This window comes from Fringilla coelebs (genome assembly GCF_963513975.1).
Source record: "Fringilla coelebs genome assembly, chromosome: 11".
Lineage (NCBI taxonomy): Eukaryota > Metazoa > Chordata > Aves > Passeriformes > Fringillidae > Fringilla > Fringilla coelebs.
In genome coordinates, this window is record NC_140037.1 from 18889123 (window position 1) to 18910922 (window position 21800).

Sequence of the window (21800 nt, forward strand, 5' to 3'; positions counted from 1 at the left end):
AGTGCGTGAAAGGGAGGGGGTCCCCCTCCTCTCCTCCCTTTAATCCCCAGCCCCAAAGCAGAGCCCTTTCAGGGGAAAGTGTAATGCAATACCTGGAAAATTTCTCCCACCCGTTCCTCGCTGTCGGCTGCCAAATTTAAAACATATTTGCTGCCTGGCCTTGAAGAAACGTAACCTGCTGCCCAATTCCAACACGTTCATTCTTTGGGGGGCAACGAAAAAATTCACAGAGCCGCTGGTGGCTCCTCTCCTTACACCCCACAGCCCTCAGGGCTGGGAGTTGCCAAAAAGCTGCCTGGGAGCCTCTGCCAGCACACATCGGAACGCCAGGAAAGACCAGGAGGGAGGGAGCCCTTGCACAGAAAGAGGTTTTTGAGTCAATGACCACGAGCCCTGAGAATCAGCTGAGGGTGCCACCAGACAAAAGCCCTTAGAATATGCAATATTGAGGGCAGTACAAAACTCCGGAGCATGGGACCTGCGGGGAGAGGATCCCCACTCTGAAGTGGAGCCACCCCATCTCCCGTCACAAGTGGAGAATTGAGGGAGCAGGTGGATGCACATGCAGCCCCATCTCTCATCCCACCACCCCAGCTCCTCACCAGGAGGAATTTTCTGGCAGGCCAGGGTTTCAAGGGGAGGCTGGAGCAGTGGGAAGGGGCTGGGGGAGGGCACAATGTGTTTAGCAGACTGAGCGATCCGACAGGGCCCATTAAAGGAAACAATTTGTAATACAATAATTATTATGTCGTTTCTCTGGCCTCTTTCCTAAGCCTCCCTTTAAACAGTTTGAGGCTTGAGGGGCCTCTAGAAGCAGAAATTTGTGGGGCTGAGGGTGCTCCAATATCTACATGTGCCAGAATGAGGAAGATGGGATGGACATATGGAACAGATGCTTGAAGCTCTCCATGCGAAGGGAGCTCATCCTGGTTTGCTCACAGTCCTTGAGGAACAAACAGAACAAAGAGGAACTGCTGCTCCCCAAGTGCAGGGGATCATCAGCAGATAAGGGTTCTCTCTGGGAACACCACTGGATGTGGATCCATACTTGCTCCAACCTGGAGCGAGGCCGGGCCCTGCGGCCACTCCAGCTCGGCTTTTCTGCTCTGAAGTTCTCGGCCACACATCTGAAGAAAGCGGCAGTAGCGAACAACAGAGCGAGAGCGAGCAACACAAATCCCCGGGATAATGAGCCCGGAGGAGGGAGACGGTGGGCTCTGTCTGAGGAGGGAGCAGTGCTTTTATTGGAGAGGCCTAAAAGGGCTATAAATCCTCAGATTCAAAGGCGAACTCAAGCTCTTTCAAGTCGGAGGAAGGCCTGGGATGTGTCAGCTGGGAGGACTAACCACGCCGCGTCCCCTGCTGAAGTGGCCTCTTCAGCAAAGCCGCGGAGCAGCCCGGGATATTACACCCAGATCCTTTCCATATGCTCCCGGCCGGCCGCAGGCAGGGCACGATGGCATCCCTGCCGGCACCGGGAACCGCCCGACCCCCCGCACAGGAACACCGGCCACCCTGCCTTAATGGGGCTGCCTCTGTGCCCATTCCCCTTCCAGACCCCACTGAGGATTTGCCCCCCAAAATCCCAGTGGGAGTAGGGGGCTGCATCCCTCCCTCTCGCGTTTGGCTGCGATACTACAGCAAGCCCAGACAAAGAGCGCAGAGCCCAGCACCAGCACATCCCTGCATCCCTCCACATCCCGAGGCTGCCAGCCCTGCCTGCCAACCCGCACACCAGGCCGTGCTCCCACGTTTCAGAAATCCATTAAAAGGGAAAAATCGGTGGCAAAGAGGAGACGGCGCCGAGCCTCAGCCCTGCGCGAGCAACCGCAGACGCTGCCCAGCCTAATGAGAAGGAAAACATGGACACATTCTGGGATCAATGGGAATGGCATAAGGGAGTTTATAGCTCAGAAGCCATGAAAAGGCACTTTGCTTTTCCCAAAGTATCTATTCAGAAGAGGTGGGATAGCAAAAGCCAGGCAGCTGGTACACAGGGCTGGGCTCATCCTGGTAGGATGCCAGGGGCAAGGAAAGGGATTGCTGGGAAGTGGGATGTTCCTGCCCATCACCAGCAGTGATGCAAGCCTAGGTGTCACCAAAACCAGCCAGGACCCCCAACTAGGGAGGGCACCACTCCAGGGCTTTGAACTTCTCAAACTCCAGCCTGAAGGTGCTGGGACAGAAGGAGCTGGGACAGCTTGTGCAGTGTCTCCCAGCCTGGCACCTCCACATTGGCGCTAGCAAGGGCCAATCCATGTTAAACCAGGTGACTCCAGGCTTCTCACCACAGCCCAGCCCCAGCAGACATGACACGTGGACCTCTGTGCAGGCACAGCACCACAGAGGGATAGAGCCTGTGAAAAACACCAAGAGGAGCTCATGGCTGGACACCAAGCAAACCCCCGGCTCTGCCCTCACAAAGGCCCCCTGGAAAAGCCAAGTCCCATGGCCTCAGAAAGGGCAAGCAGCCCACCTGGGAAGGGCCGGCTGCGGGTAGGAAAAGGTTATTCCCGAGCAGGCGAGGCAGGGTTATAAATAGCTGGCATTTTTGAAGTGCAGCTGCTCAGCTCAGCTCGGCTCGGCCGGGGCAGCACTGCCACGCCGGCACCTGAGCCGGCTCGGATCCCGCCTGGGGGCTCTGGCAGGGAGAGCTCACAGAGAAGCCACTGCTCACTGCAACACCACGAGGAACCCCCCAAACCTGTCCCCTCATCCTCCAGGGAGGAGGGACTGGAGGCCCCTGAGCCGCGCTCCAGGGACCGCCCGCAGCCTCCACTCCAGCTCCAGCAGAACCTGCTCCACAGAAGGGCAGGGGCCAGGAAAACCCCACTGTGCACAAATCCAGCCTCACCAAGCAGGACGTTTAGCCCTGGCTTGTCCAACTCCTCTGGGACCAAGCCTGGACAGGCTGGGGGAGCCAGGAGGGCCAGGACTCCAAGGCTCAGCCGTGAGCAGAGCACTGGGGCTCCAACCAGGGATGGGATCCTGAGACTCCACAAGCCCAGCACCACTGTTTCAACCAGAGACAGGCTCCCAAGGGTCCAGCACAGCCATGAGCTGAGCTCTGATGCTCCAGCTGGAGATGCAATCCAGAGGTTCCAGCAAAGCCCTGAGCAGATCAGCAGGGCTCAACAATAGATGGGACCCCAAAGCTCTGAGCTGGTGATCAAGCAGGAGACAACCCACAAGGGGCAAGAAAACCCCCCCAAAGGATGCCGGGACTGCACCAAACCTCTCCACAAGCAGCATGACCAACACCACCATCCCTCCTAATCTCCAGAACAGGATTCTCTGCAACACCACCCGACTCAGAGCAAGAGATGGGAAGGGGAAAGGCATTGGGAAACAGCAGCAAGGAGCTGGGCTCTCCCTCAGCCCTGCACAACAAAAGCCCCACAGCCTGGCCGCGCATTCCTGCCCAGATGTGACGCCGTGATAGCGCTGAGTGAGTCCTGCTCCTGCTCCCTGATCCCAGCAATCATTAATTAGAGACAGAACGGAATCAGCTTTGTTTCTCTCCACCCTATTCCAGCTGCCAGACTCCAAGTAGCATGTGCTACTGATCGCTCCAAGATGTTTTCCCACCGGAGTCCAGCGTTCCTTGGGCAGACAGGCTTCCCAGCAGCACGGCCACTGTTGTGCCAAGGACAGGGTGCTCTGCCACAGGGGCAGCGAGCACAAAGCTATGGGAAAGCTGGGGGGAAGCTGGGACATACAAATCCTACAGGGAAACAAGGGATCATCCCCACCACTAAGCCTCTGGTTTATAGGGGACAATCCAAAAAGCTCCTGAAGGACGTCATGCAAGGGACTACTCGTGCACTCCGGCTCTTTGCAACCCCCATGATCCCTAAAAACATGGACAGGGCTTGGGGGGACCCCTGAGCCCCCAGTGAAGCTGTTTGGGGGAACCCCTAAACACCTTGTGAAGCTGCTCAGAAGGACCCCCAGTCCACCTGGGCACACCACCAAGGGCATGGACACATCCCGCCCTGCCACATCCAGCCTGTTTGGGATGAGGATACAAGAGAACAGCTTAGACCCCACAGCGACACAGGAGCTCAGGTGCAGTGGAGGAGAGCAGCCCCTGCCAGCCCCCTGCCAGCCCTTCCCAGTCAAAACTGGCATGCAAGCCCCATCCAGCCCCACTGCCAGGCAGATCCAAGGAGCTGCAGCAGCTGTTTTGCTCCGGAGAAAGCTCCGGCTCCTTTTACAATCAATCAGCCACCCCATCACGGCTCTTTTTTTCTTTTAAAGGAAGCAGTTAAATCCATTTTATGGAATCCAGCGGTATTTACCCTGCTACTGCAAGAGCCGCAGCCCTGCCTTCCCTTTTTTTTTAATTTAAGTTAATGAAGTCATTCCCAAACGACCCGCAAGGAGCCCTGGGTGCTCCTCTCCCCCTGGCACAGGCAGAGGGAGAACGCCTCCGGTGAAACGTGGGCTGGGCACAGGGGTTTTGTCTTGTGGGGAGCAGGAGCTGGGAGTGTTCCCAAAGGCCGGGCACCCAGCAAAGGGTCCCCCCCATTCCAAAGGGAAACTCCAACTGGAAAGTAGTCTGTCCAGGCTTGCTTTGCCCAAGCCAGCCTTCGGAGATGAAGCAAAGCTCTGGAAAGGCCAGGGTACACATAGGGGCCTTGGGATTCTTGATGGGAACACAATCATAAATCCTGGAATGGTTTAGGTAGGGAGGGGACCTTAAAGCCCATCCAGCCCCTCCCTCTGCCATAGGCAGCAACACCTTCCACCAGTCCAGGTTTCTCCAAGCCTGTCCAACCTGGCCTCGGACACATTCAGGGCTGGGGCAGCCACAGCTTTTCTGGACAACCTGTGCTAGGGCCTCCCCAGCCTCACATCCAAGCATTTCTTCTCAATATCCAACCGAAACTTCCCATCTTTTTAGCTTAAACCTGTTCTCCACCTCTCAGCCTCAGGAAGGGGGAGTGTCCACAAGTCAGAAATTACTTTTAATTAAAAATAAGCAGCGAGTTTTCCCTATTGCCTAAATCCTGACATCGCGAAGCGCCTCCCGCGCCCACGGCTCCCGTAATTCCATTCCATCTGCTCCGACAAGTGCGAGCCCCCTGCTCCAGAGCTCCAGGCCAGCCTTTCCCCTCGGAAACAGCCTTCCCACAAGCACTTTGTCCCTCGTAAAACGGCATTAAAAGAAGCAAAGATCTGCCAGGCTTCAACCCCAGCGCTGACAGAATTCCATGGGACACCATCATGTCATTAAAGGCAGAATAAAAATACCACGAAGGATTAGACTTTTGTCTGGCTTTTTTTCCTCTTTCCTTCACCTTTTTTTTTTTCTTAAATAAATGCATTTATTTGGTTTTTAACAAGTTTGGAACTGAGCAAAACTTTCTGGAAGGGGAAGAGGGAAAAGCAGAGGCGAAAGGAGGCATTCTCCTGAGCAGCGTGGATGATGTGTCCCATTTCCCCCACCTCCTTATTAAAATACTTTCTGGGGAGGCAAATTCCAGCCTGAAATGAATTTTCCAAACCATATTTTATTAGGAATGTTTCCCTTTAACGGTCGGTACAGGAGCCCACCAGGGTCAATATTTCTCCCAAATTACAGCCGAGGGAGTTGAGAAAGGATTTAGCCAGAATTCCTCTGGCAATTCCCGGCTGTCCAAGGAGAGCACGCTCCCACCGCCCCCCGGCTGCACAGCAAAGGGGACGAGTAAATCCCAGAAGCACTTTCCCCAAAGCCCTCCTTGGACACGATGGAATAAATTAAAGCCATATTGCCTCTCCAAGCCCCCTTCCAAAGGGCTCTGCAGTCATCCCAGGGAAAGCTCACTCAGAGGGTGAGCTCATCCCAAGCACAGGTTTGAGACAATTATCACTTTTTCCAACAAAACCGTTTCTAGGCCTATTTTTTTCTCTTTCAAGACCCAGCATCCTCAAAGTGGGAAGTGGGTGATGATTTCACCGCTGGCTTTGGGACACACACCCAGGAGCCGACCTGGGCTTCCCAAACCAGCACACAGCTTAAGCCTGACTTAACTCAATTAGGAAATCATTCCATCTATCGGATGTGTTATCAGCATCCCTCTGATAACACCAGGAGCCCCAGACTCGCTGATGGAGAGGGAGCCCACAGCTCCCAGCTGCCCAGAAAGGGCAGGAAAATATTTTCCTTATTTACAGCAATCGCACTGAGGCTGGCCGGGCCCGGAGCACCACGCTTGCTCCTCGGATTCGTTGGAAAATTCCACTTAGCTGTGTTATTTTTAAAGGCTTTAGCTCTCTTTACTCTAAAAACAAGAGTTAAAGCTCAGCAGAACGGGATGGGGGCTGGCACAGCCCCGGCGTTGCCCCAGGAAGGGGCTTGGAAGCCCAAATACAGTGGCCAAGGGTTTTTATGGATCTATCTGGAAGATAATCCCAATCCAACCAAGAGCATGAGTTTTCCTGCAGCTGGAGCCGGACTTTGCCCAGCACACCAATCCCCAGACTGGTTTCCTCAGCTGGGTTTGCGGGAGCGGCCATGAGGAGGCTCTGCCCGATGCCACGCAGCCGGCAAAGCTCGGAGCTGGGAAAAAAAGCGACAGATCCCAAAGACGGATCCCGGACACGAGGATCTGGGGCTGCTCCGCAGGGGCACAGACTGGAGGGATCTGAGTGGGGTCACAGCCGGGCCCCGAAAGTCCCCACCAAGGCAAAACACTTCCATGGGTTTTGCCCGTGCATGTCCCAGCAGAGATATTTCTGGGTAGAAATGCTGACGTTTCGGGCGCTTCTCACTCTCTCCTGTCCCTGTGGGGATACAGGAATGGGGAAGCACCCATAGGAGCAGCCCCACATAGGATGGCACATTCCCAGAAAGCTGAGTCCAGGCCAGACAATCTCTGAGCTCCATATCCACGGACAACCGAGAGCAGACAACCCCCCAACTCCAAATTCCCAGAGAATGGTGAGTGGGCAACCACCAAGCTCCAAAGCGGGGTAGAACTGAGGGTGGCAAAGCACCAGGCTCCAAACTGGGGGAGGAAAAGCACCGAGCCCCAAACTGGGGGAGAACTGGGGGTGGAAAAGCACCGAGTTCCAAACTGGAGAACTGAGGGCAGACAAACACCAAGATCGGAATTTGGGGAGAATAGAGAGTGAGCAACCAACAAGCTCCAAACTGGGAGAAAACTGGAAGCAGACAAACTCGGATCTCTGAACTGGGGGAAACCAAGGGTGGACAACCCCAATCGCTGAATTGGGGAACTGAAAGTGGGCAACCACCGAGAGCCAAACTGGGGGAAAACCAAACCTGGACAAGCTCTGAGCTCAGAAATAGGCATGAACCAAAGGCAGAAACCACTGAGCCCCAAAAACTGGGAACAGAAAACCACCAAACTCCCAGTTTGGGAAAACCAAGGAACCCCTCAAGCTCTCCCTGGGCACCCAATCTCCAAGGCCACTACTCCAGGGCTCAGTGGCAAGTCCTGGACTGTCACCCCTGTGCCAGCCAATGGCCACGGCCTCCTCCCAGCTTCCCAGTCCGCAGGAGCTTAAGGAAAACCCAGGATAAGGAAGGGAAGAGGGGTGACATGGCATCCTCCAGCACCAAGCCGGAGCCACCTCCACCTCCAGCTGCCTTTTCCCAAATAAAAACTCTATTTTCTCGAACCAATTTGCCTGCCCCTCACCAAGCTCACGAATCCAGCGGGGCAATTCCTGAGGGAAAAGGCTCTCTCTGCTCCCAGCCAACTGACACAACTCCCAAAGAAAGGCAAGGAAAAACACACCCAGGAGAATGAAGCAACGGAGCCGCCGTCCCGGCGCTTCCAGAGCTGGGGACACGCAAAGTGTGCCTCCAAAGTTCCTTTCTCCCACCGAGAAACCAAGGAAATAAACATTTGGTTGGAATACGTGTCCAGGCAGGAAGGTTGTCCAAATTGTTTCGGTTCTTTCCAACCCTCAAAAACTCTTTGGATTATTTTAGGCTTATTTTTTACCTTGAGAAGTGTGGTGGGAGGAAAAAAAAAAAAGGCACTAAGCTAAAAGCAAGAAATTTTTTTAAGAGACAAAGGAGTAAGCTGAATAAACATTCTATGATCTACAAGATAAAGCTGAGCAAGGGCCACCGACCCATCCTGACCACCAGCCCCGGCGTAGGGGCGACCAAACACACTCCACTTCTCCCACTTCTCCTCCTCCTCCTCGCCTTTCATATTGTTCCTGCACGGCAGCCACTTCCATATGCTGAGATTTATATAAAAATAGAAGAATTTATAGAATTTAGGTGGCTTTACAGGCGGAGCAGCCCCAGTGCCCGCTTTGTTCGGACCCAGCCCGAGGTGGGGGAGGAACGAATCCCCTCGCCTTCCTCCGCGGCTCATTTCGGATGAGAAAACCCAGAAAAAATAACAATTTAAAAAAAAAAAAGGTAATAAATCCAAACGCTGGAGGGAAGCAGCAATCCGGGGAAAAAAAAAAAAAAAGAAAAAAAAACCGAAGCATGAAAAAAAATTAAAAATCAAGAAACAAAACGTGGTTTTCAAAAACAAAAACGGATTTCAAGAGAGGAAAAGCTGCGAGAAGTAAAAGCATAGTTAAAAACAGGGGGGAAAAAGGAGAAGAAGGTTTTTTTTTTTGGTACGAAAAGCAGCGCGGCGCCGCGGGTCCGTCCTCAGCCGGGGGTCGCTCCGTCCGCCGCCCGCAGCCTCCAGGCGCGATTTTACCTTAAAAACCTCGCTGTTTCCATTAAATTCGCATTTAGAACGCGCTTTCGGTGCCTTTTTCCCCGCGGGGGGTGCGAGGCGCGTCCCTCCCGACCCCCCCCTTCTCTCGCCGCACGTACTTGGGGTTCGCGGAGCTCCACGACACCGGCTCCAGGCTCTTGGCGAGCGGCGCGGCGAGGCGGCACAGGGCCAGCAGGACACCCAGCAGCCACCGCCCGCCGCGGGGCCGCGCCATCGTCCCTCGGCGGCGGGACGGGCCGGGCGTCAGGCGCCCATCACGCTCCTCCGCCGCCGCCTCCTCCCGCTCCGCTCCCCACCCGCCGCCTCCGCCCGCCCCGCACCGACTGAGGCGCCGCCCGCCGCGGCAGCCGCTCTACCCCTCCGCGCAGGCAGCGGCGCGGACAGCCCGGACGGGCGGCCAATGGCTGAGCGGAGCGGGGGGGCCTTGCGGGAGGGCACGCCCACTGTGGGTTCTTAAGGGGAGCGCGGAGGATTTTTGCTTTTTTAATGCCCCCCCAGCTTGCCCGCCGATGCTACCGGGTTACCGGGGGGAGGGTGAGGAGGCGACAGCGTTGGGGACGAGCTGGCGGAGCTCCGGTATGGGCGCCGCACCGGCCCGTCCCCATCCCCGCCGAGCCCGGCAGCCCCCCCGCTACGCGCCGCGCTTGGCCTCGCCCTCCCGTTCAGCCGCGATCCTGCAGCGCCCCCCAGCGGACGCCGCCGGCCACGCCCGAAGCGGCGGCGGCACCGAAATATTCCCGAAATCCCGATGGGGAGCGGGTAACGGCGTTCCACCGCTGCGGGACTAATATCCCAGCCGATGGGGGGGGATCTAACTTTTTAATTAAAGAAAAAAAATAAAGTTTTTCTAATTTTATTTTATTTTATTTTTTCTGGGGTTTTTCAGAAGTTTTGTTCATTTTTTCCCCATTTTTTTCAAAAAGATTTTCCATTTCTTTGACGTTTCGGAGGGTCTCTGAAAGATTTGAAAATATTTTTACTTTTTTTCCAAGGGTTTTTAAAAGGTCTTTCAATATTTTGGGGCTTTTTCGAGAGGTTTTTTAAAATATTTTACATTTTTGGGATTTTTGAGCGTTTTTCAGTTTTTTTAACTTTTTTCTGTTTTTTAAAAGATTTCTCAATTCTTTTTACTATTTGAGGCTTTTTAAAGTAATTTCTGACTTTCGACTTTATTTAAAGATTTTTTTAAATGTTTGGACTTTTTTAAGCGTTAAAAAAATATTTTTCCTTTTACCAGTTTCTTTAAAGATTTTGAGGGGTTTTTTACTTTTTTACAGGGTTTTAAATTTTTTTTTCCAATTTTTGATTCTTTAAGCTTTTTTTATGTAGTTTTCCAGTTTTCTGATTTTTTTTTTAGTATTTTGAAGTTTTTGCCATTTTTTATTTTCTTTTTAATTTTTCAAAGCTTTTTATTTTTTTAAGGTTTTTTCATTTTTAAAGCCTCAAAAATCTTCTTGATTTTTTTTTTTTTTTTTTTGTGTTTTTAGGGTTTTTTCAGGTTTGAGAGATTTGAGATGGTTTTCAGGGTTGGTGTTTTTTTAGATTTAAAATTTTTTCCAAGTTTTCTTGATTTTTTTTTTTAGGTCTTCTGAACTTTTTTTAACTTTTTTTTCCCCAAAATTGTTTGGAGCTTTTCTTCCTTAATTTTTTTTTTCTTTTTAAAAATTTCTTCTATTTTTGAGGGGTTTTGAGGTTCTTTTAAAATTTTATTTAAAGTGGGTTTTTATTTTTGTGGCAATTTTTTAATGTGTTCTGAACTTTTTGGAGTTTTTGTAATTTTGATGTTTTTTTATTTGGGCCATGAGGAGGGAGGAGCCAAAATCCAGAATTAATTTGCTTCCTATTAAGAAAATCTTTGGAGTCACTTCACTTTCTATTACAAGAACAATAATAAACCCCTTTGGAGTTGGTTTAATTTCTATTAATAAAATAAAAACAAAATAAAATAAAACCCCCTCCTGAGTCTGTTCACTTTTTATTAAGGAATTTTTTTTTAAAACCCTCAAGTCAGTTCCTTTCTGTTAAAAAAATAAACCAACAAATTTTGGCGTCGCTTTCATTTGTGTTGAGAAAATTGAAAAACAAACAAAAAAGTCACTTTAGAGTACAAAAATAAACCAACCCCCCCCCAAGTCCCTTCGGTTTTTATTAAAATAATTCAAATTAAAGCTCAAAAATTCAAAGAAATGGTGGAGTCAGTTCCGTTTCTATTGAGAAAATTATTAAAAAAATTATACAATCAGGCTCAAATTGGCTCCATATTAATAAAATTTATTCAAATTGGAGGTTTAAGTGTGATTTTTACATCTGTTCCAATGAAAATCCCTAGCTGGGGGTGGCATGTGAGGTGTGGGGCTCCCTGGGCACAGGGAGCAGCAGGATTTGGGCTCTTGGAGCCATCCTGATCCAAAGGAGAGGAAAATACCTGAGAAAGGAGGAGAAAAACATCCAAAAACGTGATTTTTTTTTTTTTTTTAATATATTGGAGCACCTGGTTGTGTCCTGGGAGAGGAGCCTTGGATCCCTGCCCGCTCCATGCGCATTCCCTGCCCGTTCCCGCTCTCCCTGCCCGTTCCCCGTTCCCTGCCCGTTCCCGGCTCTCTCTGCCTGTTCCTGGCTCTCCCTCCCCACTCCCTGCCCATTCCTTCCTTCCCTGCCCGTTCTGTGCCCATTCCCTGCCCATTCCTGCTCTCCCTGCCCGTTCCATGCCCGTTCCCCTTTCCCTGCCCATTCCTTCTTTCCCTGCCCGTTCCCTGCCCGTTCCCTGTTCCCCGCCCGTTCCCGCTCTCCCGGCCCATTCCCCGCCCGTTCCCGCCTGTTCCTGCCGGTTCCCGCTCTCCCTGCCCGTTCCCCGTTCCCGCCCGTTCCCCGTTCCCCATCCCCTGCCCGTTCCCCGTTCCCTGCCCATTCCCCGTTCCCCATCCCCTGCCCGTTCCCCGTTCCCTGCCCATTCCCCGTTCCCCATTCCCTGCCCGTTCCCCGTTCCCTGCCCATTCCCCGTTCCCTGCCCGTTCCCCGTTCCCCATCCCCTGCCCGTTGCCCGTTCCCCGTTCCCGCTCTCCCTGCCCGTTCCCCGCTCCCGCCCGTTCCCCGTTCCCCGTTCCCGCTCTCCCTGCCCGTTCCCCGTTCCCTGCCCGTTCCCCGTTCCCGCCCGTTCCCCGTTCCCCGTTCCCGCCCTCCCTGCCCGTTCCCCGTTCCCGCCCGTTCCCCGTTCCCCGTTCCCGCCCGTTCCCTCTCTCCTGCCCCTCCATCCCCGCCGCTGACATCAGGCCCCGTTGCCATGGCGATGCCGCTCTCCCGGCTCCGGCTCAGGTGGGGCTCGGGAGCCCGGGAATCCTTTGGAAAAGAGGAGGATGATGATGCCCAGCCCCACAGGATCCCTTTGGGAACGCTTTGGGATCGGTTTAGCGCCGGGGGGGGATGGAGGATGTGGATCCTTGGGACGGGGGGAGGAGCAGGTGAGGCAGGCGCAGCTGAGCCAGGCAGGAGCTTCCAAAGGTCGCCTCTTCACGGAGAATTCCACACCTGGCACAGCCACCCCTGGCACGCCAGGAACAACCCGGATTGTGGCCTCTGCCCACACCAGAATGTGCCAGCGACACCAAACCAAACACTTGGAGGTGGGAGCGGCCCCGTGGAACGGGAACAGGTCTCACCCAGGGCAGTGGGACACCCTGGAGGGGTGGGAGAGTGGGAAAACTCCTTCCCAGCCCTCCTGGTGCTGTCCCAGCTGGAAGCACCCGCCCAGGGAAGCAGAGCACCTGGTTTTCCCTCCCAGCCACAAGAAGGAATCCCTGGTGACCAACCAGGGTGATTCCTTGGATGGTTCAGGGAATAAAAAAACCCAATAAATTAAATAGGAAATTGTTCCCTGCCTCAGGTGCACTGAGGACACCGGGATCTGGGCTGGGCTCCAGGTGGGAGAAGGAAGGGATCCATATCCTGGGGGGCTGACCCAGGGGGCTCTGAGCAGCTCCAGGAGACCACAAACCCCATCCATGCCCAAAATCCCAGGCATGGTGGATGATCCCTGTGCTTCCATAAGGAGTCACTGGGATTTCCACCTCCCCTCCCTTCTCCTGGGGCTGGCATGGACATTCCCATGTGGATGTCACGAGTTCTGGGGGACTCAGCTCCCACCCAGCTGCATCCCGGGGTGCTGCTCCAGGCTCTCATTCCATGAGGGATCCAAGAGCCACCCACAGACCTGCTGTTCCCTCACCTGCAAATGGTGGGGGACTAGAAGGGACATTGTTGAATTCCCAAATTCTTCACTTTTTGGGGGCTCAGGAGCTGCCTCGTCCCCAATCCATGCCCCCTTCCCACACCGTGTGGGTTCCAGACTCTTGGCTTCCCTCTCCTCTCTCTTCACCTAGAAACCTCTTTAAAACATTTTTGGGGATGGTCTGGGTGATTTTCCCCTACCTGCTCCATTCTAAAAGGACTGGACTGGTGACACCCGGCATCATTCCCAAAATTCCCGGCTCTCCCACCTCCCTCCCTGCTGGCAGAGTCTCTCCGAGCCCAATCAGCCCCTCATCAAGTGATGAGCTGCAGCCCAATGTATTCCACAGCCACTTCACATTTAAATTACCTGAGAAATTTCCGAGCCGAAGAACAAAAAAAGAAAAAAAAAAAGAAAAAGAAAGATTCGGCTGAACACCAGGAAAAAGTGCTTAGTGCAGAAATCCGGGGGATGGTTCCCCCAGGAAAGCACTGGAGTTATTTAAAACTCACCTAAATAAAACATCGGTGGGGAATAAACTTCTCTCATCCCACAGGCACCGTGGGACCAGGGAGATATTCCCCCTAAGTGTTTTCTAGGATGAAAGGGATGAGATCCCACCGGGGCTGGCACGTGGATCCCCAACACCCTGGCAGAGGCACAGCCCCTCTCCCTGGAAAGTGCTTTTCCAAGGAGCCCTGCAGAGATGGGACCAAAATTCGTGATTAACCCAAATTTCTATAAAACAAAAAGCAAAAACCAAACCAAACCAAAAAAAAAAAAAAAAAAAAAAAAAAAAAGGGATTTTTTTTCTGGGATGCATGGAGACATCCAAAGAGCCTTGCACCCGTCGAATACCAGCCAGGCAGGCAGGATGGGTGCCAGGGAAGCAGAGAAATCAGAGCATCAAAACCAGCAATGAAGGTGATGTCAAGGATTCGCCTTTCCCGTGATTTATCCCATCATTCCCGCGCTCAGGCTCCGGGAATCTTGCACCTTCTGCAGATGTGCTGCCTGATTAAAATGATGCAACATTTTTGCTGGCTGTGTCATAGGATTTCAATTTGAAAAAAAGACCCATTTTCCACCTGGAAATCCGGGCGCTTCCCACCTGCCCCAAGGGGAGAGGGAGAGGGGGAGCTGGGAGTGTTTAATCCATGGGGAAAGGATAGAGCAGGGAAATGCAGCAGCACGAGGCCGTGGGGCTCCAGAGGAACATTTTATGGGGCTGAGAAGTCGCTGCATAATAGGCTGGGGAAGGAAGTATTAAAATCTTTAACCGGTTTTCAGAGCCGCGATAATTAAGGTGTTGCAAGCTACAATTGCCTGGAAAAAAAATCCAAAGGCAGGGAATAAGATTTTTATCGCTTGCAGAAGTGGCCACTCATGGATTTGGGGTTTGAAAAAAAATTAAAGGGAAAGAATAAAACCCTGCAAGAAAGGGGAAAATTCAAAGGTGGCTGAAAAGGGGTTGGGCTGGAGATGGAAAGTGGAGCTGAGGGAGCAGCTGGGAAGTCAGGGAAGCATTGTCTGGAGTCCAGCACTTTAATCATGAGCTTTAATGGAACTGGAGTAGAGGTTTAATCCTAAACATCCTCACTGGAGCAGCTCCCTTTCCCCCGGACCTCTGGGAAGGGAGGAATATTGGCTTCAATGAATGAGGCCACAGAAATGGGTGAGAGGCTGAATTCCCTCCTGGCTCTGCCCTCCCGCTGCTCTCTGGGACAGGACACATCATTCCCCATCTCCAGCAAATCCATGACTTGTGCTGTGCCCAGGGGAAGACAAAGGGAGAGGGAAGGAACAACAAAAAACACAAGAAAAATCCCTGGCAGGCAGCTGGTGCCTGGAGAGAGGGCAACAGAGGGGTCCTGAGCATCCAGATATTCCCAGAAAATCAAGCAGTGCATCCCAAAACCCCGCCAGAAATGAATCAGCTCACTCTTGTAAGAACAAAGGTGAGGGGTGAGACGGGCTCAGGAGCTGCCTTTAGCTCTTTGACCATTATTGTTGAAAATACCAGAAAAATGCCTCAAATTGGTTGGAGAAGGAGCAGCTCTGAACGGCACAGTGGGAGATTACAGGAGGAATATGGTGGGGAAAGAAACATGTATAGATATATATTAATGTGTATATATATATATACACGTGTGTGTGTATATAGTATATATTTATATGTGGGTATATATAGATTTCCTGTATTTATACATGATAAAGGAATTGTTGCATTTTAATATATTATATATGCATATTTATACATGTTTATATACATATTTTATGTATGTGTGTGTATATATATATATGTATGTATATATATATATGTATGTATATATATATATATGAGGTAGCAATATATCTATTCATGCAGAGCTTGCTGGAGGAGGCGGGAATAACCAAGGGGACACTGCCGAGGTCATTCCTTAACATCCCTCTTAATGACCTGCAAAAGGCACCACCAGCTCGTTAATGACCTGGCAGCGAAGATAAGCCGCTTGTCGCTGGAATTCCCGCTGAAATTCCCGCCGCTGTCCCGGTGCGCGGGGCCGGCCGTCCTACCACAGGCAAGGAGACATGAAAGGGGCCTAAACAGCCAGAAAGGAGCGCAGGAAACTCCATGGTTTTGTTCGCGGGGGAAAAAAAATAAATCTAATCGGGTCTATCTGGGGCGAGTGATTAAAAAGTTGTTGGAGCGGGAGCGCGGCGGCGGCACCTCGGGAAAATCCGAGGGGTTTAATATGCAGCTATGCCGGAGCTCTCCTCAACCACCTCTCCCAGGGAAAGCACAAAGTGCATTTTCAGGTCAGCGAGCCAGAGAAAGAAGGAGAAGCCCCAAAAAGGAGCAGAAGCTGGAGGAATGCTGTGTAAGCTGAGATTTTCAAACACATGGATCTGTTTTCTTTGGAGCGGCAGCGGCCGGGGGAAGTCGCAACGGCAGACAAAGCTCCCGCAGGGCTCGAACACCAAAGGAAAGGCGGCGGAGTGGTGGCAGAGGAGCAGGAGGTGACCCGGGGCTGTGTCCTGCCCCAGGGGGAGTGCAGGGAGCCCGAGGCTGTGCCGGGACACGCGGCTGCCGATGGATGTGCCCGAGGCATCGCCGCTCCCGGGGCTGCTCCATCACCTGCTGTGGCCGCCGCTCTTCGGCCGGGGGGCAAAATCCAAGTGCGGCTGTCCCCAGAGCCAGATCTGCTGTCCTCAGCGTCAGACCCGCTATTCCCAAAGCCGGATCGTCCATTCCCAGTGCCACACCTGCCATTCCCAGGGCCACACCTGCCATCCCTGTGATGAGACCATCCACTTCCAGTGTCGCAATTTCCACCCTCAGTGTCACAACTTCCATCCCCAGGGTCAAACTCACCGTCCTCGGGGTCAGACCTGCCATTCCCAGGGTCACAGCTCCCATCCCAAGTGTCAGACCTGTTCCCCAGTGCCAGACCTTCCATTCCCACTCCCAGTCCTGCCATCCTTAGGGTCAGGCCTGCCATTCCCCGTGTCACACCTGCCTCCTCCAGTGTCCTGTCTCCCATCTCAAGGGTCCCACCTGATACCCAGTGCCAGACCTTCCATCCCCAGTGCCAGGGCTCATCCCCAGTGTCACACCTGCCATCCCCAGTGAGTGCCACACATGCCATGCCCAGGATCAGAGCTGGAGCACCCGGGTGTGACAGCAGGTTCGTGCCAGCTGTCTGCAGAGGTTGGGGAATGCTGTCTGCGGCCACACGGGCACGGTGCTGCTGTAAGAGGGACCTGTAGGGAGAGGGCTTGGATGGGCTGAGCTCTTCTCGCAGCTCCCAAGCGGCGGGCAGTCCCCGGGACAGGGTCCCGCCGAGCTCCCGGCGCGTCCCCACCCCGTGCCCCGAACCAGCCGGTGATCTCACGTGAATGAGCTCAGAGCTGGCTGCGTCCTGCCAGGATTTACATGGGAGGCTCCAGAGAGTCTGTGTGTACTCACAAGCCTCCCGCCGAGAGCCACAGCTCCCCCCGAGGGGAGGAGGAGCGGGGCTCCCTTTCCTGCTTCCCCACCCTGCCCTGCCAGCTCCGGCTCCTGGCAGCCGGCCTGCTCCGGGCGGCCCACGCTGCTTCCCGGGCAGCTGCGGGAGCCAGGACAGGAGATCCAGCCCCCCTGGACCCCTCACTGCTGCACCCCTGTGCCCTGCACTCCTGCAATCCCCGTGTCCTGAATCCACCCTGCAGCCCTGTGTTTCTGCAGCCTTGCATCCTCAGTCGTGCACCCACACACCCCTGCACTCTTATATCCCCTGCACTCCTGCAATCCTGTGCCCCTGCATCCCTGCATCTGTGTGCCCCTAAATGCCTTTTTGCCACTGCATCCTGTCTCCCCTCTAATCCCCTGCATCCCCACCTGCACCCCTGTGCTGTATTTCACATCATCCCTGTGCCCCTGCATCCCTGTACGCCCACATCCCTGCCCCCCTGAATCCTGTAATCCCCTGCATCCTGTGGCCCTGCATCCCTGCCTCCCTGCCTCCCTGGATCCTACAATCCTCTGCATCCCCTCATCCCACACCCCAGCATTCCCTGCCATCCTGCTCCCCTCATCCCAGCATCCCAACACCACTGCATCCCTGCATCCTCACGTTCCCACACCCCATCCCGATCCCCCTGCACCCAGGAGGGGATCCCAGCTTCCCACAGAGCACAAGGCTCTGTAATCCTCCTGTTTGGGTGGATCATGGCTCCATGATTCCCTCTCAGGCCTCGCTCCATGGGGATGCAGCCCCGTGGTGCCACTGAAGGCTCCCTGGGCTGAGCAGGATGGGCTGAAAGGCAGAAGAGGAAAGTGGAGAAATTCACTTTTATCTCCCAGCAATCACAAAAAGGGATAAACTGAACATCCTGAGCAGTTGCATCGCTGCTTTTGTGGGGCTGGTAATTTGTGACAGTGAAGATCACGGGAAATATCTTAATTAATGTTTATTTTGATGGCTGTGGAGGTTTGGGGTGACGTGTCCCTGAGTCTGGAATGGGGAGGGGGGGCAGGGTGGCAGGGGGGGAAAAAAAGCAGATTTTTTTTTGACTTGCTGCCCAGAACCACAAAAATGCCTTTTAAAGCGTCCCTCCCTCGCCCGAACAGGCTCGTCGGGAGCAGAGCAGAGCTCATGGAAAGCGGAGAGATAGAGAGATAGAGACTCAGAGGAAGGAGGTGAGGGGCAAAGACATGGGAAGGAGACAGACAAACACACACGGAGCAATTTGCATGGTTTATGAGTCTTTGATTCCAGCCTATTTACAACCTGGGCGCTCACACCCCGGTGGGAAGTTAGGAGATTACTGTACTTACCCTCGATTTCGCTTCACATCTTTATCGAGGGATCTCTCTCGCCTCCAGCCAGACTTTAACGAGCTGCAGCTACGGCAGGGACCGGCCCCGTGCGGCCGAGCCCCTTCCCTGCCCGCTCCCGCAGCCATTCCCGGCTCCGGCTGCCGTTCCCGGCTCCGCAGGGACACCCTGGTCATCCGAGGGACCCCTCTGTGGGCCAAGGGACATCTCTGAGAGCCGAGAGACATCCCTGCTTTCCTTGTCCTCCCCCACTTCAGGGGGTAAAAGAATTTCTGGGATCAGACCGGGCAGTTTAGGGTTCAGCACAGAGGAAAGGGACCCCAAGCCCAGAGCATTTGGCTCCAGAGGTGCAGGAGCTCCTGGCCTGCCAGCATCCCATTCTCCCATTTCCTTCTCATTCACCCTCTCATTCTTCTCCCCCTTTTTTTTTTTTTTTTTTTTTTTTTTTTTTGCCATTTACCCCCTCTTTGAGCCATTTTCCTCCTGCCTTTTCACTGAAAAAACCGAATTCCACGGAAAGGGGACGGCTGGTGGAATTACCGGATGCAGCGGAGAGAAACACATGAGCCAGGGCTTTTTGTTCCTTTGATATTTGAAATCCCAACATCCACATCCAGAGTAACTTCTGGAAAATTCCTTGGGGGAAAGGTCTTTCCCACCAAGCAAAGATGAGGCAATCTGGGGTGAATTCCAAACCCTGAGTGAATCCTTCATCCCACTGAGAGCCCCAGGATGAGCCAAGAGCCACCAGCTGGTGCTGGGTTCCTGAGCACCCTCATCCCGCCTCCTGCCATGATCCCAATCAGCCCAAGGAGACCCCACGAGTTCCTCTCCCAGCGCCCTTCCTGGGGTGTTTTCTTGGGATGAACCCTACCATCTGCCTCCATCACTCAGGGCAAACCTGGGATTCATCTCCCGTTCCCCCACCCCTGAGCACACCACGGGGTGATCAAGGGAAGCTTTCCCGCTGTGTTTTGGCTCCTTTTGGCTGCTGGATTTCCCCCAGGTGCTCGGGATGATTTTTTTGCTCGCAGTTTGACACCCACACGGGCGGGGCTGTGCCAGGAGGGGCAGGGGCAGCTCTCCCTGCCTGGCAGGGGCGTCGTGCCCGGGCTGGGCCGGCGGAGCCTCGGCAGCCGCTCCCTCCCCCTTGGCTGCGACCCCCGGCACCGTTTCCATTCCATAATTGGGCAAATCTTTTCCTATCAGATCTCAGCACAAGTGTCTGCAAGCCTTGCCCGAATAATGAGGAATATTCAAGGAAAACCTGGTGCTTTTTCTCATCTCCCTTTTGCCAGGAATCTGGTTTTTTTGGGATAGCGGCTGGAGCACAGGCAAGGGCAGCTCCCGCATGACTATTCATGGGCAATCTTGGGGGATTTGCTTAAACTCAAAGCAGATTTGGAGGAAAAATAGGAAACCTGGAAGCCTTTGCTGATGACTCCTCCCGGGTAGCTCCCGCTTGGCACCACGGGAAGCTTCTCCTCTCCCTCCTTCAGCTTGTTTTTATTGAGGTGTTTTTTCCTTCCTCCCCCTGACGTTATTTAAATCTTGTTCTTTAATAAGTCTACAACTAAAAGCAATTAAGGAGCTCAGTGAACAGCATCCATTTCAGCGCTGCCTCCAAGGCACGTCCAGGGCTGGCAAACCCTGCCTGGAGGCACAGAGAGCATCGGGAGAGCATCAGGAGCCCGATGGATGCCCAGCTGTGTGAGACCTCCCGCCCTGGGGGGCACAGTGGGTCCCTTCCACCCCTATCCTGAGCCATCCCATCCTTCCAGGGGCTCCCAAGCCTTTTCCTCAGAGGTTTGGGGGCCCTGCCCACAAGCCCCTTCACCTAAAGGTGTTGCTACACTGATAAACGATGCTTAAAATAAAATAAAGAGAGAAAACGCGTGTTTTCCTTTTCCGGGAGCAGCAGATCAAAGCAATTCTGAGGCAGATGATAATTCCTGGCAGTAACCACCCACAGCAGATAAGGGGGATGGAGGGCTCCTCAGAGAGATGTGCTCAGAAACTCAGGTGACAGACGCAGAGAGGGCTTTGGCCATTAAAAGGGACATTGAGCTTTGCCATTGGGGTAGCCCAAATCAAACCCACACTGTCCCAAAGTCCCCTGCCAAAGTCTCGGTACACATGGGCAGCGGCCACAGCCACAACCATTGCCACACACCCTGGGAGGGCAGCCCGTGAAAAGCCCTTCCTGCCAAAACTCCTTCCCACTCTCCCTGACAAAGGGCTCTTGCTTCCAGCTCAGGAGCAGCAAACACGGAGGCAGGCGAGGCAACCTCTTCCCACAGCATTTTAATGAAGAAAACACCCACGGAGATGCAAACACGGCCTCAGCTCGCTGCCTGCCCATCCTCCTCCCACCTGGGCTCATCCTCCTCCCACCTGGACCCATCCTCCTCCCACCTGGGCTCATCTTCCTTCCACCTGGGATTGTCCTCCTTCCACCTGGGCTCATCCTCCTCCCACCTGGGCCCATCCTCCTCCCACCTGGGCCCATCCTCCTTCCACCTGGACCCATCCTCCTTCCACCTGGACCCATCCTCCTCCCACCTGGGCTCATCTTCCTTCCACCTGGGATTGTCCTCCTTCCACCTGGGCTCATCCTCCTCCCACCTGGGCCCATCCTCCTCCCACCTGGGCTCATCCTCCTTCCACCTGGACCCATCCTCCTCCCACCTGGGATTGTCCTCCTCCCACCTGGGCTCATCCTCCTCCCACCTGGGCTCATCCTCCTTCTACCTGGGCCCATCCTCCTCCCACCTGGGCTCGTGCAGGGATGTGCTGCCTCCCCACTGCCTCTGCCCTCGCATCCCAGGGTGGATTGGCCAGAAAGGGCATCCCAAATCCCGTGGCATGGGATGCTCAGGGAACAGGGCACTGCCAAGGGTGGGCGGTGGGCATGGCCCCGAGGGGAATGGTCAGCAGGGCCCAGGGAGAGGGGAGGGAATCTGCATAAATTAGCAGGAGGCAATTTTACCCTCATCTTCTAGTCCCTCGCAACTGCCCCAAGAGGCAAATGGCAAAGAGGGGCAGGTTTAGTCCATCAGAGGTGAGAGGAGAGGAGAGACCCCATTGAGGGCATCACATCCCTAATTCCCAGTAGGAATCAGGATCCTGGATAGGGATAAGCCAATGCCAAGCTTCCAGCAGCAGGGCTGGGCACACCCAGCAGGACCAGCCCGTGGCTGGAGCCTGCTCAGCCCCCAGGGACCCCAGAACCCTCCAAGGCCTGGGTTGATCCCCTGTGTGGGAAGTAGGGAGGGGGGAATTCTGTCCTGATCAGGTGGGACCCCACCTGTAGAGCTGCCCCCCAAAACAAAAAGGACCTGGAGCTGCTGGAGAGAGTCCAGAGGAGACCATGGAGCTGTTCCAAGGGCTGGAGCACCTCTGGAGCCAGGCTGGGAGAGCTGGGGGCACTCACCAAGAGAGGAGAAGGCTCCAGGGAGAGCTCAGAGCCCCTTCCAGTGCCTGAAGGTTGCCCAGAGAAGCTGGAGCTGCCCCTGGATCCCTGTAAGTGTCCAAGGCCAGGGTGGACAGGGCTTGGAGCAGCCTGGGA

At 54.0% G+C, this 21800-nt stretch overlaps 1 protein-coding gene across 1 annotated transcript in view; it reads right to left on the reverse strand.

The window, feature by feature from the left end:
• EFNB1 (ephrin B1) overlaps nt 1–9016 on the reverse strand; it is a 48343-nt gene extending 39327 nt beyond the window's left edge. Inside the window, exon 1 of the mRNA XM_084213123.1 lies at nt 8807–9016. Within this exon, the coding sequence (XP_084069249.1) occupies nt 8807–8922 (116 nt within the window). The 5' untranslated portion in view covers nt 8923–9016. The remainder of the gene's footprint in view (nt 1–8806) is intronic.
• Nucleotides 9017–21800: the final 12784 nt, after the last annotated feature.